This window comes from Salarias fasciatus, chromosome 5 (genome assembly GCF_902148845.1).
Source record: "Salarias fasciatus chromosome 5, fSalaFa1.1, whole genome shotgun sequence".
NCBI lineage: Eukaryota > Metazoa > Chordata > Actinopteri > Blenniiformes > Blenniidae > Salarias > Salarias fasciatus.
The window spans coordinates 18,630,670-18,646,439 of NC_043749.1; the positions used below are offsets into that span (position 1 = coordinate 18,630,670).

Genomic DNA, 15,770 nt, shown 5'->3' on the forward strand with positions numbered 1-15,770 from the left:
ATTGTCATTGAATAATTACTATTTTGTAGAACACCATTTCTGTCCAATTGTTTTGGGATATTTCAGATATCATTTGCTAACCACCTCTGACCATGGAGAATAGGTTTAATTGCATTTAACTTGGCCTCTTCTAACATCTGAGTTATTTTTTTATTTGTTGCTCTTGAGGAAGGCACAACCCTTTTATTATTCTACAGTGTGTTTCTCATATATCAGGTTCTGTTGCTATGATGTGAGTAGAAGAAATGAGAAGTGAAAACCTCAAGTGAAGGTAATAATAATAATATGACCATCCAGTGTTGCAATCCAGTGATCTTTCTTTGTGCACAACACCATGGGAAAACTCATAGTAGAGGTTGATAGTAACTCCAAAGAGTTTAGAACCTTCCTTAGTGCTGGTGCAATACAATAGTGAGGCTGAAGAAATACAGTTAACATATTTGAACTAACATGTTTATACTAAGCACCATGTTATAACCTGTGGCAGTAAGCAGTGTTGGGTAAGTTACTTTAAAAAAGAAACATTTAGCATAATGTCCAGAAAATACCAACAAATATTTCAATTGTATTATAAACACAAGGTTTTAGAAGCTTTTTTTCATAACATTCATGTATTCACCCTCATGAGATGACTTTTATGCTATTGCTGTTCCTCAGTCAATAATTTAGGGAACTGTTAAATCTTAACTATAAACATTGCTGCCATCTGTTGGTCAAATTTCAAAGTGCACCCCTCAATTAATATTACATAATCACTATCGCCTCACATTACCAGTGATACTTCAATAGCCCTCCTTCCAACAAATAACAAAAATCATTTTCCAAATGTCAGTGAACTCCAAGGCTCCCTCCAACCCCTGTGCCTCATGCACATTTAATTGGACATTTTGCAAGATTATCCGGCAGATCCGATGAAATGCTATCGACGATTTTTAGTATGGAGTTTGCATGTTCTCACCGTGTGTGCATTTTTTTTCTCAGAATATTCCCATTTCCTCCCACAGTCCTAAAACATGCACGCGAGGTTATTCAATGGCCCTAAATTGTCCCTTGGTGTGAGGGTCAGTATGTGGGTGGGATTGTCTGTTTTTGTCTGTTGCCCTGTGATGGACTGGTGAGCTGACCAATCCAAGGTGTGTCCTGCCCTCTCGCATGGTTATCTGGCATTGAACATCCTGAGACTCTGCACTGAAAAAACAAAATTGGCATAGAAGATGGATGAATGGATGGATCATCATGGTCATTTTTTTATTTTGGAAATATAGTTTTTATTCATCATGCAGGTATAGTGCATAGTGCCCCCCCCCCCAAAAACAAACAAACAAACAAAAAACCAAACAAACAAAGACCAAGAATTCTTACAATTACAGAGAAAAACTAAATACACAGACAAAAATACACACTCTCTTCTCTACTTGATGGATCTATATCTGTATAGAGAGACATATACATCAGCAGAAACTTGAGCGGCTCGTGGCTCTTCTTCTTTTGTAATAATAATAATAATAATGTATTATTATTATTATTATTATTATTATTATTATTATTATTATTATTATTATTATTATTATTATTATTATTATTATTATAAGTAGTAGTAGTAGTTGCAATAGAACAAGGCACCTGAAAGTATCATTAATAGATGCATAATAATCCACACAAACCTAAATCTCCATAAAATACAGCTGTTCTGCAGGAGCACTGCACAGGTTCCTGTCAGGAGGAGTGTAATTTCCTAGTGGCCGTGAAGGCAGCAGGGTTTTGCCACATGCAGTCAGTGACCTGACCTCGCGGGAGCCGCTGGCATTCAGCTCGCGGACCAGCAGGGAGCTCGGTGTTCCCTTGTCCCGCTGCCAGGCCGCTGCCATGCACTGTCTGAGGGCGCTGCGTGTGTGCGGCTCCGCACAGCTCGTCGTCAAAAGTACAGATGCGGCGAAGAAGGCGCTCCACATGCAGCCGGCATGTTGTTTGGGCACCAAGTCAACAACCGAGTACCAGCGGCGGCCGCCGGATCATTCCCATCTAAAAATGTAAGTGCGTGCGTGCAACAGTGTGCAGAGTGTCATCACCCTGCTGCAGGGGAGAGAGGGGGGAAACACATTTGTGCATGTGCTGCAGTTTGGTGTGAAACTCCCGACATCGAGGAAATAATCACCTGACGAGTATTTTGGTCGACCTCGAGTTGTCAGGCAGATATAAATAAAGCAACTTTGATTTCAGATGTTTTTTGTTTTTTTTTTGCATAACCACTTGAGACGTGTAACGGAGCTCCTATGAGACCATCCTCACCTGCTCATAAACCGCAGGCACCTGTTAAAGTTGGAACACTCCCAAAGAAGCAAAACACACAAGGCAGCAACACCAAAAGCAGTTTTATTATTTTCTGCTTGTTCCATTTGCATTGCATAGAGGTTTGCACGATTGCCTATTGACATGATGGATTTCTGCTGTTAAAAATATTTTTGTGGACGTTATCATTCTCCCAGAAACTGATGTAAAAGTGTCTGATGAAGGGAAGCACACACAAGTATGACTGCTTTTCTCTTTTCAAGAGTGTACTCTTCACTTCACCAGGCATACCCAACCAAAGTGCCCCTCATCCGGAGTGGAAAACATGCTTTTTTACACCATCACGGAGGGAAAAGAGCAAGTGCCCATCTCACACTTCACAGCAGTAAGCAATGATTTACTTTTCTTCGGTCCATCCTGTATCTCTCTATCAAAGAGCATATCCCTCGGAGGAGCTGGAAAGCTTGTGCGTGGCTCAGCAGCAGGAAATCCCAGTGGTCAGGGGGAGGCCTTTTCATTCTAGGTGTTTTAATTAAAGCCGTCTTACACACAGGAGAATGCTCATGTTTTCCATTGCGCATGCGCAGAGGTTTGCAGGTAACCCAGTATTTGTACTTACTGGTAGGTACAGTTTTCAGGGATCTGTACTTTACTCCAGTATTTATTTTTCTGACAATTTTTTACTTTTACAACAGTGTATCTTTGCTTTCTGCCATCTGGGTCGTCACCTCTTGCACCCCCGAGATATGATTCAGAGTTACAGCGGAATTATCAAAGCAGGTGACGATAATAGATATCACTAATGAAGCTCCAGAAGTTCACACAGCTAAGAAGATTTAAGAAGCTTTATGTTGAATGAATAGGACATAGTGCAATTTCCGACACAAAAGTTGAATTTACTTATGAAAAGCTGGTGTATCACCACTTAGATGACATAACAGTAGTTATCATCTGAGTGTGTGTGCACATCTGCATGCATGTACATACACATGACCCCTTACTACCATCACCACCACTACAAAAGGCTCCAGATGCCTTAAAAATGCATAGTGTAACAATAAAGTTAAAACATACTTTCATATTTTTGTACTTTTGCAAACCTGCACTTTTTCTTTTTTACTGTTCTACATCTAATAACTCTTTTGTTTATAATGTCTCAGTTTATCGTGCATTGTCATGCCCGCAGTGTGCACTGACAGCCACATGACTTCTTGTTTGCAGGCCTTGAGAAAAACCGGCCTTCACCCATCAGACCCCCGTCTGAAGGACTGCATGGAGAAGATCCGGCGGGCCATGAGACTGTCTGTCGGCGAGGTGATGATGGACAAAGATCTGTTCCACAGGTTAGACAAGGAAGAGCGTGTTTACTCAACAACTGCATGACACTGTGTCTACAGCCTTTTCAACATGGGGTCTTTTCAGTTGGACTTCTACTTCCATGTGTGAACTGCTGGAAGTCATGGTGACCAAATCAAACAAACAAAGAAATTCTGAGATAACATTAACCATGAAATGCTCTTCAAGGTGAAACAATAGAGACAATCATGCAAATATGACAAAAAAAAAAACAGCTTCTCTCTCATCACTAGTGCAGTCCACAGAGATTCTGCTGTTCATTGTAAATGTTTGACGGGCTGTAATGTACTCAGATGTGAAATGTGGTTTGTGCTACATGCTTTTCTAGTTAGAGAAACATAACTGCTGATGGCGACCTGTCGACAGATGTTTCAGTCAACACTTTGCTCAATGAATTGGACCCATGAGGTAAAAGCTAGACTGGGCTCCAGTACAATCAGTGATCATGGCGTGTAAATGGCCTGCACTTATAAAGTTATTTTTACCCTTAAGAGATAAAATACTTGACACATTTTCCACTATCAGTTCTCCTTAATTGCGGAAAAGCCTTTCTGTCGTCATTAACTCTATCCAAATGGTTATAGGAGAAATCTGCAATGCAGGGCTGCTAAAAGCTGCCTTTTGTCTTTCACAGCAAATTTGTTGAGTTTCGGTGCATTGGGATCGGTTTGCAGAAGTATCTCCAGGCTTGTATGAATAAGCTGTGAGTGCACTGGTTGGCAATTACCTCCGAGTCCTGTCTCCTCCTCCAGTGGCAGGAAGATTATTCAGCTGTCTTTGTTCTTAGATCTTTGTGTCTGACTGACGCAGTGTTAGTGACCTTCAGTCTATTCAGCTCATTGAATGAGAGGGTTACTTCTTTTAAATTAGAACTCACGTCTTAATCATAAACACTTGCCTAGAGGGTTGCAGTTTTATTTCCTTGTATTCCCTTGACAGACTCAAGAAGTATATATAAGAAAAGGGTTTTTACATGACTTGTGAGATTTATGTCCAACAGATCAATAAATGAAATGGAGGGAAGGAGATTTTTCAGGGAGATGTAATGGGAATTCTATGAGTTCATCAGGAATAAGCAGTTAAATTTTTCTGGTGATTATCGTGGCCTGCAGGGCTGTGCTGAACTTCCCAGCCCATCAGATTGCACTTGTGGCTCAGCACTGCTGCTCTCACAGTGTTTAGTTTTTTTCCGTGCAGCACCCGGCATGAGGCAGATGCCAGCACAAGACCAAACTATTTATAGTCTGACCTTCCAACAACAATCCATTTTAATGCAGGATTTGTTGACTTGCTGCATAATTTTCCCTCTCTCTCTTTCTCTCTCTCTTCTTTTGTCTTATTTCTTCACTCTTCTTTAACACATGCTTCACATGACTGATGAAACTAATTTGAGGCAACTTTCTTTCCAAGATCACACTTCAAGTTTCATTTGATTTATTTCTGTATTTGTTTCTGAGGCAGTGGTTTTTATTGTGATGGATTATTTAGAATTTAATGTAACTGTTGCTCTCCATCTATATTAGCAGACCAAAATAATGATCCTTTATACTATATAATGCAACTTATTACCTTAACTTCTGAATTAAGTAGCCATTAATCCATTCATCTTTTGTTATACCGCTGAAATAATTGAGAAATCAACATAAACAGTGTTCTTCAGGTAGTCTAGTTTAACAGGTCTTGGCAAGAAAAGGCTTCAGCTTAAGCTAACAAGTGTACAGGCAGCCTGAAAGTGAGCTGCGAGTTACAAAATCTTCCTTTTCAAGTGCCTATCTGAAGAACTTGGCAGTGTCTGGGAGTGTGCATCAGTACATGACAGCATTATTTATGGTCATGTTGATCAAAGCAGAGGCCTGTCATTCAGCCTGAGAGCTGGCAGCTGCTGCCATCCACACGCGAGGCTGCAGGCGAAATACAATCGAAAGTGTTTCATTTTCAGTAAATGCTCCTGAGTCACTCTGCATTGGGTTGCCTTTTTTTTCTTTTCTGTCTCACAGGTGTGTTGGTGGAAACATTTTCCTGATGATGAAGGCCTTCAAAAAGAAGTTCATCATCCCAGAGTTTGAGGAGTTTACAAGAAAAATAAATGAAATTTACCAAACTGTGTCGAAAGAAAGTGATGGAAAGGTATTTTAGTGCTGGTTTTTTCGCTCGTACCTATTGAGTTGCAACTTTTTCATTGCTATGATTTTTCGGTATTTCACCAAGGTAATGCGATGTCCCTAATTTTAGCACTGATTGATAATGGCCTACTTTAAATTTATGGCGCTTCCTAATAATCTGCATGCAGTAAATTTTGCTACTTCATCTTTGTTCATCCTCCTTTAGAAAGGGGGAAATCACAGCCACATTGCGACTCTCGGCTAAATGTCTCTGGTTTCGCCGTCTGTCTCCTCTGTGGCCGCAGGTTGCAGACTACATTCCACAGCTGGCCAAGTTCAGCCCAGAGCTGTGGGGAGTTTCTTTGTGTACAGTGGATGGCCAGAGGTGAGAAAGAATTTTCCATTTTCTTTTTCCAGGATCAATCCAGCATCTGCTTTTGAAATCTCAGTGACATGAAATTATCTTGAAAAAACCAGAAGGGTTTTCTTCCTTCATTCAAAGATCAATCAGTGTGATGCAAACAAAAGGTTCTGATCAATTTGTAAAGAATTCTCATTGTATTTCTGCTATTTATAACCAAAATCACTAGTTAAGTTTCAGGCCCTTGATTCCTTTTCCTATTTAATTATTACATCTTTTAATGAATAATTTAATTTTCCTTTCAAGTTCCATCTGTTTGCTTTATCACCAGATCTACATGAGATTTCACTCTTTCACAATAAAACACGTGAAGTAAATCTGTCAGTTCAGTGTCGCTTCAAGCATGATGTTTTCATGAAGGTCCAACATTTCTCTTTTCGATAGACACGCGGTGGGCGACACTAAGCAGCCGTTCTGCCTGCAGTCATGCGTGAAGCCCCTCCAGTATGCGATCGCAGTCCACGAATCAGGAACGGACGAGGTCCACCGCTATGTGGGCATGGAGCCCAGCGGTCTCAAATTCAACATGCTCTCACTGGACGATGAAGGTGTGTGAGACTCCGTTCCTCCCCACAGGACTGCAAAGGCTTCTGTCGCACTTCTATCAGTGTGTGGAAGTGACAATCCCCCAGATATGAGCAGACACATGTCTTGCCGCAGATTAAAGGCTTCTGCTTTCTCTCTATCTATCTACTGTATATCAGGGCTGATTGTATTTATCACTCTGTAGAATGCGTTTTCCCTGAAAACATATTTCCCAATGGCAAATGTATTATACAATATATTATAAAGCACCATTCACATGCAAGGCAGTTCACAGTACTGTACAAGGAAATAAAGGAAATTCATAAAAACAAGCTGATTAAGATTATGTTATGTAATGGATTAAAACAAAGGGATTAAGAAAATAAAAATTGTGGTGAATACATAAAGTATTGGCATTATTAAGATACTAAAAAGAAACTAAAATCTGAATTCAAACTCAACAAACATTTTCAGATTCCTCCTTTTAATATGATTTGATTTACTTTCAAACCAGCGCTGAATATTACTCATTGATTTTAATGGCATTCCTTTAGTAAGAAGAAAAAACATTTAATTTAAGGATGTGCAGTATATCCAGACCATGCTTCACATGTATCAATGATTGATATCTGTAATGTCTTTTTAATTAAGTAGTTTCCCCTATATATTTGTGTGAATAATTTATGAAGCCGTCAGTCCAAGTCGGTCAGCTTATTGGTTTATTGATTGAATCAAGTACCTACTAGAGAGCCTTGTACAAACGGATTATTCAGATAACTTCTCATCAGCTGTGTGTGTTATCTTCCGATCAATTTCCCCAGATAAGCCTCATAACCCGATGGTGAACGCCGGAGCCATAGTGATCAGCTCTCTTATCAAGGTAAACAGGTGGAAATGGGAACAACTAGTTCAGTCTTTTTTTTCTTAGATAAAGTCAGTTTTAAAAGTGATTACTTTCGTACTGGGAGTCACATAAATGTAAAATTAAATCAGTTTAAATATATTTATTTGTTATATTCATGACAGTAGTTTTAGATATTTCTTAATTAAAAAAAAAAACTTCAATTTTTGTGAAAACCAGGGACTGTTGGTGAATTAATCGCCACATTTAGACCCTTAGTACGCCGTTTATTGCTTGAGTCTGTTGCTTAAATTCCGGGGAGGGGATATACCATGAAGCAGCTGTCGCAAGCTAATGATAATACTTCACAACATCCATATATAAGAGCAGTTTCTCTGACTGCTTTTCCTCAAAAGACTCCAGCAGGAACAACAGGATCAACTGGAGGTCGTTTCACTCATGACTGCAGTGTTGTGTTGCGAAATCTTCCTGAGGTGTGTGTGATTCATAATCACCGCCTATCTTCCCTCGTGCTGTACCAGCTGATAATGGAATACTAAATTATGCAATCAGTTGTGCATTCATGTTTTCATCCGCACCGCGTAATTATTAGAAGATCACGTCTGTGGGAACCGAATGAACGGGGCCAATTATAATCAGCATATTTTTATATGAGCAAATGACTCTGGCTTTGTTTTCAGCCTCGCTCAAATAAGGCAGAGAAGTTCGACTACGTAAGTTGTGCGCAATCAATTCTCTCCCCCGTGTTCAGTCCATGAAATCGAAAACATGCCATAATTATCTCAGTGGTCAAGGATCTCATGATCTCCAGATTTAGACCTTTGTTTTCCTCAGGTAATGGAGTTTGTGAAAAAGATGACTGGACAGGAATACGTGGGATTCAACAATGCCACGTGAGTGTATTTACAAATATATTTAGAGCATTGTGCCTGCGTGTGGCTGTTCGGCGTGCCTGTTCGGAGAACCGCCTGTCCACTGCCGCCGCTGCATTATTGATGGCGCAGTATTGACCTCCTCTGCTCCTCCGTCTCAGGTTTCAGTCAGAAAAAGAAACCGGCGACAGAAATTTTGCCATCGGATACTACATGAAAGAGAAGAAGGTCAGCGACAGAACGTCTTCGCTGTGTTCGAAATGTGGAATGTGGTTTTCCTTAGATTTGCAGCGGTTCAACATGCCGCCTGTTTATGCAATAACACACACGTTTATGTTCTGTGTGTTTACGGAACACGTGATGCAAGGTAGTTTTTTTTTCCTTTCCACTGTTGAATGATTTGTGATTTGTTTTTTGTTCTTTTGTTTACTGAACTCATAGACCTTCCAATTTTGTCCAAACACTTATTGGTGTTTAATTTTTTTTTTTTTTTTTCTCCCCCAGTGTTTTCCTCCAGGAGTGGAGATGATCGATGCCCTCGACTTCTACTTTCAGGTGAACAGCTTTTGCTTCATTACACAGTCTCAGCCAGCTCTTTGTTGGTATTGTCTCAAAAAATCGTTTTAGTGACAAACCGACCTTTCTTTACCCAGCTGTGCTCTATCGAGGTGACCTGTGAGTCCGGGAGCATCATGGCCGCCACCTTGGCCAACGGAGGGATCTGCCCAATCACAGGCGAGCGTGTCCTCAGTGCCGAGGCGGTGCGAAACACCTTGAGCCTCATGCACTCCTGCGGCATGTACGATTTCTCTGGCCAGATGGCCTTCCACGTGAGTTGAGTTGACATGCATGATCACCACGCTGCTTCCACTCTTCTTCTCCTGGCGTTCATCACGCCATCCCCCCGGCCTTTCTCTTCCAGGTGGGCCTGCCTGCAAAATCAGGGGTCTCGGGGGCAATTCTGCTGGTGATTCCCAACGTTATGGGAGTGATGTGTTGGTCTCCACCACTGGACAGAGTTGGAAACAGCGTTCGGGGAATTCACTTCTGTCAGGCAAGAGGAAAAGTGTTATTTATGTCTCTGCAGCTGCACACTGAGGAAAAAAACAAAAACAAAATGCTTGTAATAACTGAACAATTGCCACTGAAACAAGATTCAATCATATTTACTTTGGAATGCTGCCTCTAAAAATATCTCTCTCTAACTCAATACATTCTTTATTATTAGATAGATTAGCTTCTCATATTCAGTGTCGTTAGCTGCAATTCTACAAATGTGCTTGGTTGGATTTTGACCTTTCGCAGTGTCGTCTACGGCTCATCAAGTACACTTATTCAATTCTGTTGAAGGATTTTTATTTTTCCTGCACACGCCTCACTTTGCTAATCTGAGATATGGCACAAACTGTTTGTAACTTCCTCTATAAATCCACATTGACTTTTAAAGTCCTAAATTAAAGTGACACCCTCGTGGGAATTCATCAAATTCACACTTGTTTGTGTTTCGGTCCAGTTCTGTTTTTGGTGCCACTGGCAGCGCAGTAATTTTAAGCACTTTAATTAAATAAAGACAAACACTTATTACAAACCAGCCCACATAACTGATAACAGTGGCAACTCATCAACTTTTAAATGTTTGCTCTCCTACTAACTGGCTGAGTGTTGGCAACGAAAACGTCTCTATGGAGGAGGATGAAGATGAAGATGATGTCCAACCCTCAAACTGAACCAATGAACCATTCATTGGTGAACTAGAGGACTGAATTTGAGCTTAGACTCAAAGCTTTGCTAAAACAACTCACATATAAACACTGACGACTACATCTCAGTTACTCTGTATCTTATAACTTCTAGATTTTACAACCCAGCGACTCCTTCTGAGGAGCTGTTTGTGTTTTCCTCATGGAAACAGTTTGTTTTTTCTCTTCTAACCGTCACCCTCTGCTGTACCTTATGTTGTCAGGAGCTGGTGTCACACTTCAATTTCCATAATTATGACAATCTGAGGCATTTTGTAAAGAAGCAAGACCCTCGCAGGCAGGATGGCGATGACAGCGTAAGTCGCTTTTTCTTTGTTCGGCATCTCAGATGCATTTTAAATTCCTGCCTTGATGCTACTTTATTATATTTACAGATCAAGTCTGTTTTCAAATTGATGTTTGCTGCGTACAGCGGGGACGTGTCGGCTCTGAGAAGGTACATTTACCAAAGCTCTTATCCTCCATTGTGGGCATAAACATAACTTCATGTCATACCTGGGTAATAAAATAAAATAACACTCAGACAGGGAACAAATGAAGGGAAGCACACACAGTAAGGTGTAGTAAACAGTCTCAGTGCTGCGTGACATGAACTTCCAAGTACTTTGAAGTTTAGAGCTCCAATCGTCTTTTCTCTCAATTCATGAATCAACTTTTTTGTGCACAAATAATCACCAGCAATTAATTTTTTTTGTCTGTTATTCTGTCAAATTTATATTCATTAATTGAACTGAAAATATCAAAGAGAGTAAGACAATACTATATATGAAAGATTTGTAGTTGTGTATATCATTTTACTCCAAAAGTGGATTATCCAAATGACTTTTCATTACATGTTGCAGATTTGCACTTTCCTCTATGGACATGGATCAGAAAGACTACGACTCTCGCACGGCGCTCCACATCGCTGCAGCGGAGGGTAAGCTCCACCTGTTCAGACCATCTGTGCTCCAGGGATCCCCCGAAACCCAAAACTACACGCCTCGGCCCATGTGGCGGTCTGAGCTATGCTGCTGTACTGTGCTGTAGGGCCATTTCTGAAGATTGAGTCAGAACAAAGATGGTAGTAAAATACCTTTATATTTCTCATTCATCCACTCATTTATTCATTCATTCATTCATCTTCTGTTCTGCTGATCCTGTCCAGAGTCGCAGGCTTTATAGTACTCATTCTCTTTGAAATAGGTCTTGGAAAAAGCATAATTTAACTCTGTATATATTGAAAAAGTAGTCTTTTATATTGATACTTGTACAAGAACTGAGCAATGTGTGTTTTCCTCAGCTCTGGTTTTGGTGTTCACTCAGGTTAATCTCGACATATCAGTAGGGTGAATGTTTTATTTTCTCTCGTGTGTTTACTCTTGTACAATTGGATAATAAATCAATGTGGGAGTCGTTCTTGCCGAAGAGCGTACCCGTAGCCTACGTTTACTATTTTCTCCCATCTCCTCTCAGGAGTCACTTCAGGTTCTGGTGAATTATGAAATGCACTGGCCTCAACTGACTTTTCTTCTTCAAAAAATACAACAAAACAAATAAGCCTCTGAGTTCCTGTGGACTATGTATCCACATTTACTTGGTGCCTCCATGTCGTCTGAAGCACACAGCAGCAATGCGTGCTCGTATGCTAATGACAGCAAAGCAGCTGAAACATGTTTGACGGTGCATCTGCTGCCCTACTTCTGATAGCTGTGAGCTGAAATGCAGCAGTTACAGATTTCACCTCACTTTTAATGAGGATTGCTCGACGTAGCAACCACAGATATTACACTCCAACAGACAAACTGAGCTGCAGGAATGATTGCGTTTCACTTGCATCGGATGTTGACAGTTAATACACGGCTCCATTCCCCCCCGATCTGTCATTTGGACGTTCACTTGCCATCTGAGGAAAGCAAAGATCTTAAATTTATGTTTAATCGATGTTATAACACTCAAACCTGATCAATTGTTCGTCTTGTTGCTCACAGCTGCAGTGAGAGGAAATTTGGTTCCTCACTTCATTTTCAAGATTAACTATCCGGATTCATTACCTCTGGCTCTCATTATACAAACAACTATCGGATCAGCTTTATAAGGCCTCGCAGAGCAACATATGGTGGATTATTTGTCGTTTGTTGTGTTCCAAGTTCATTCACAGAACAGATTCAAAGCTTCGCTGTCGGGTCTTTAACGGGAGCGTTTTTCAAAAAAGCGCGTCGCATGCAAGCACGCTGTATGTTTACTAGATAAAAATAAGTAACAACTGCTTTCTTCCAAATAGAGATAAGCTTTGCTCTATCAAATCTGATTCTGAGCAGGAATTCAGGAGGGTTTTTTTTCTCATGCAGTTTGTATTTTTAGCTGTTTTTTTCCACTCCTCCCACAGTGTCGTGCTCTTAGATAAACTCGCAAGTCCTGAAATCTTGTCTAGTTTGTGTTGGTATTTTATTTTGTTGTTTCCGTCATCACACTGACACCTATCTGAAATGAGGTGGTTTCTGAATCAGCAACAAGAGATTTGTCTCAATTTGACAGTCCATGATAGAAAATTGAAATGTGTCTTCTGTTTTTTTTTTTTTTTTTCTTTTTTCCCCTGCTTCATTTCAGGACATATAGATGTGGTGAAGTTCCTCACAGAAATCTGCAAAGTTGATCCTTTTGCAGAAGACAGGTGAGACTGACACCTTGTTTTCTCTCCTCCATAAAAAGGAATAAATGTAATTTTGATTTAATTTACTGTTTATTGAGAACATAGTTTGTGTTATATACAGTTAAAGATAATTTAATTCCAAATGAGCAATATACATTTTCAGTGCCACTTTATAACAACAATAATTATTGTTATAACTTGCCTTTTTTACTGTGATCCACCACTTTGGCTGATCCTTTACGATATGATCAGTGTTTTCTTTGCCACATGCAGGTGGGGGAACCTGGCCGTGGACGACGCCTTACAGTTTGGACACGACCAAGTGGTGAAGATGCTCAAAGATTATCAGCAGGAGTGCAGGCAGCGGGACGAGCAGGACAAAGAAGCCGAGCACCCCCAGAAGCTGGACACCGTCGAGGGCATGGCGTGACGTCTGTCAGTGTTCGGACTGAAACATATCAGGGAATCTGTGCAATCTGTCCAGTTCAGGAAGGCGGAGGTGTGAAACGAGTGTCAGACGGCAGAAACTGGCTTGTAAATATAAATCGACTATGGAAACTTCTGCAAATGCAAAGACCAATTGAAAATGACATTTTGTTAACCAAGAATAACACAAAGAACATAACATTCAGAAGATTATAACTATGGAAATATAAAACACGACATTTGATGTTTAGCGTTCTCAAATGACACTGTAAAACATACATAAAATGGATGTGATTTTTTAATAAACTGATAATGAGGGATTGCCTTGATGAGTTAAAAAACAGTTGTTTTTTTTTGTCTCTTTTGACAGACCGCAATATATTTACTATCATGTTTCCTCTTATTTATTATGTATTTTGAACCCTTTAAATAATTAAAATTGAAAAGTGATGGAAAGTGTTGCACATTTTGAATGGTAAATGATTTACCTTATGTAGTGTTTTTCCACCACCTCAGTCATCTCCAAAGTGATTGATACTTCAGCGTCTTGCTGGATTATCAATCAGCTGGATGACGGCCACTCCACGAAACAGTTTTAGATTCCACAAATTGGCTTACATTTTGTACTATTTTCTCAGTAAGTGCTTTTCATAAGCAATAATACAGGTGCAGTGCGAGAAATAACATTACTGTTGTTTTTTTAAGAGATTTTAGTGAAATTAGAAAGAATAAAAATATTTCTCTTCATACATTTCATTCTCAAATGAAATTAAAAAGTTGAAACCTTTGCAATTTTTTTTTAATATTTTTTGAAATGCACCTGCCCCTGATTGAATATAATTGCTATAATCTTTACATTTGATGGTTTGTTTGTTTTTTTTTTGCAAGAGTTTGCTCTGCTGATATTTTTAGGAAGAAGATAAGATAATGCCATGTCAGTTCAGCTGCTCCCTTTTACAGAGGTTTCATGGAAAGCCAGTGCAACTTACACAACACGCTGACCAGTTTACACTGCTTGCTCTTCCTGACGCTACTGGAGCCGCTGCTGCAGGACTGCATGCTGACTCAGGGCCCGTTTATTCTCACACAGTCCCCCCCCCACCCCCCACCCCCCTGGCAACATTTCATCTATGTATGTGGAGTTAATCAGTAATGTCAGGTTGTCCCCTTTCTGACCTGACTCAGGCAACCCATAAAGGCAGAGATAAGAGGCAAATATGGGGCAAAACGTGCTTCAGTTTGCCCCAAATCCACCAGGTGGCTCTGTGTACCCGTCCAACAAACGTGTCCCCTGACCACCAGAGAACCCAAAGCTCACTTATACAGAGCATGCTTCCTCAGATCCCTGCAGGAAAAGAGAATAACTGAGCAATGAAGAGCTTATGTAAGACTGAGCTGACAAGCAGAGAGACAGCTGCCACCTGAACGGACCCTGGTGGTCTTGACAAATCCTTCAACCCTGAAGGCCTAAAGAGCTGCAGACAGGCAACGCCAGACAATGAAATTCAATCTGCACATTTTTCCCTGTCCTTCAGATGCTTTTCAAACATTTTAATCTGCCAGAGAGGACGTGACCTCTGCGTGGAGCAGAGTGGATGTAGCACAAATGTAGATGTCCAGCACTTCCATCGATTGCAGAAAAAAATCCATCACCCTTTGCTCAATCGATTATGTAAACATATTGATGGGAGCGGAACAGTTTACTTTGTAAACTGGCCGCTCCTTGTTATCTCAAAAGCATTCGATAAAATCGACCGATTGTTGGCGGTCATTGCCGTGTGGAAGCTTGCTGTTTCCTCTCCGCCTTCGCTGTGAAAGCACGCGAGGTATCGGGCCCTTTTTTTTTTTCTAAATGAGATGCACTTTATTCTCGCCTTTCTCAATTACAGCTTTGAACTCAGGACAGTTCCTGGCTGAAATAAATTAGGCCTCAATCACTATCTCTCAGGCCGGCAGACATTTATGCTTCAGAACTTCTTCGCATTCAGGACGTCTAATGAACTCAGACCAATAAAAATGACATTAATGAGTTGGACCTGAGATGAACTTCTCTCCAGCTCAGAGGACGCGTAGTACTCGCCAAAACATTTTAAAGATTGGACTGTGGGAGGATTGTATTTATAGTTATTTTTGTCATTCTGTAATTTGTAGTGCCTTAAATCATCTTGACTTTCCCGAGACTACAGTGTTTGTAGATGATTGATGTTGATATTCTTAGACTTGCCGGCAGCCGTGGGTCCCCGGGGATTTCGGTCTGTTTTGCTGGGCCGCCGCTTTAGTTTCCTCTGAAACATCTCAAACACAAACTTATGAATTTCCATCACATTTAGTTTTGTCATTCATGGTTCCCTAAAGGATGGCGCGGTGAGGTAGTGGTTCGCACTCTCGCCTCACAGCACAAAGACCCGGGTTTGCGTCCTTCTGTGTTTGCATGTTCTCCCTGTGCCTGCATGGCATCTTTACATCATCCAAACTGTGAATGTCTTCAATCGCTCACTTGGATAAAAAAAAAAAAAAAAAAATAG

The 15,770-nt window shown here is 40.5% G+C and overlaps 1 protein-coding gene across 1 annotated transcript; it reads left to right on the top strand.

Moving 5' to 3' along the window:
* Positions 1-1,864: 1,864 nt before the first annotated feature.
* Positions 1,865-13,577, top strand: gls2b (glutaminase 2b (liver, mitochondrial)). The gene is made up of 18 exons (XM_030091768.1): positions 1,865-2,030; positions 2,575-2,674; positions 3,511-3,632; positions 5,643-5,772; positions 6,053-6,132; positions 6,553-6,716; positions 7,515-7,573; positions 8,236-8,268; positions 8,390-8,448; positions 8,589-8,655; positions 8,932-8,982; positions 9,081-9,257; positions 9,350-9,481; positions 10,391-10,483; positions 10,562-10,623; positions 11,030-11,106; positions 12,777-12,840; positions 13,093-13,577. The coding sequence occupies exons 1-18, from the start codon at positions 1,867-1,869 to the stop codon at positions 13,247-13,249; spliced, it is 1,791 nt and encodes a 596-aa protein (XP_029947628.1). The 5' UTR covers positions 1,865-1,866; the 3' UTR covers positions 13,250-13,577.
* Positions 13,578-15,770: the final 2,193 nt, after the last annotated feature.

What these genes read in the sequence shown, in the direction of transcription:
- gls2b (XM_030091768.1), top strand. Translation starts at nt 1,867, where the DNA reads ATGCACTGTCTGAGGGCGCTGCGTGTGTGCGGCTCCGCACAGCTCGTC. An exon ending in TGTACAGTGGATGGCCAGAG is followed by an intron (nt 6,133 to 6,552) that starts GTGAGAAAGAAT and finishes TCTTTTCGATAG; the next exon opens with ACACGCGGTGGGCGACACTA. An exon ending in GACGTGTCGGCTCTGAGAAG is followed by an intron (nt 10,624 to 11,029) that starts GTACATTTACCA and finishes TACATGTTGCAG; the next exon opens with ATTTGCACTTTCCTCTATGG.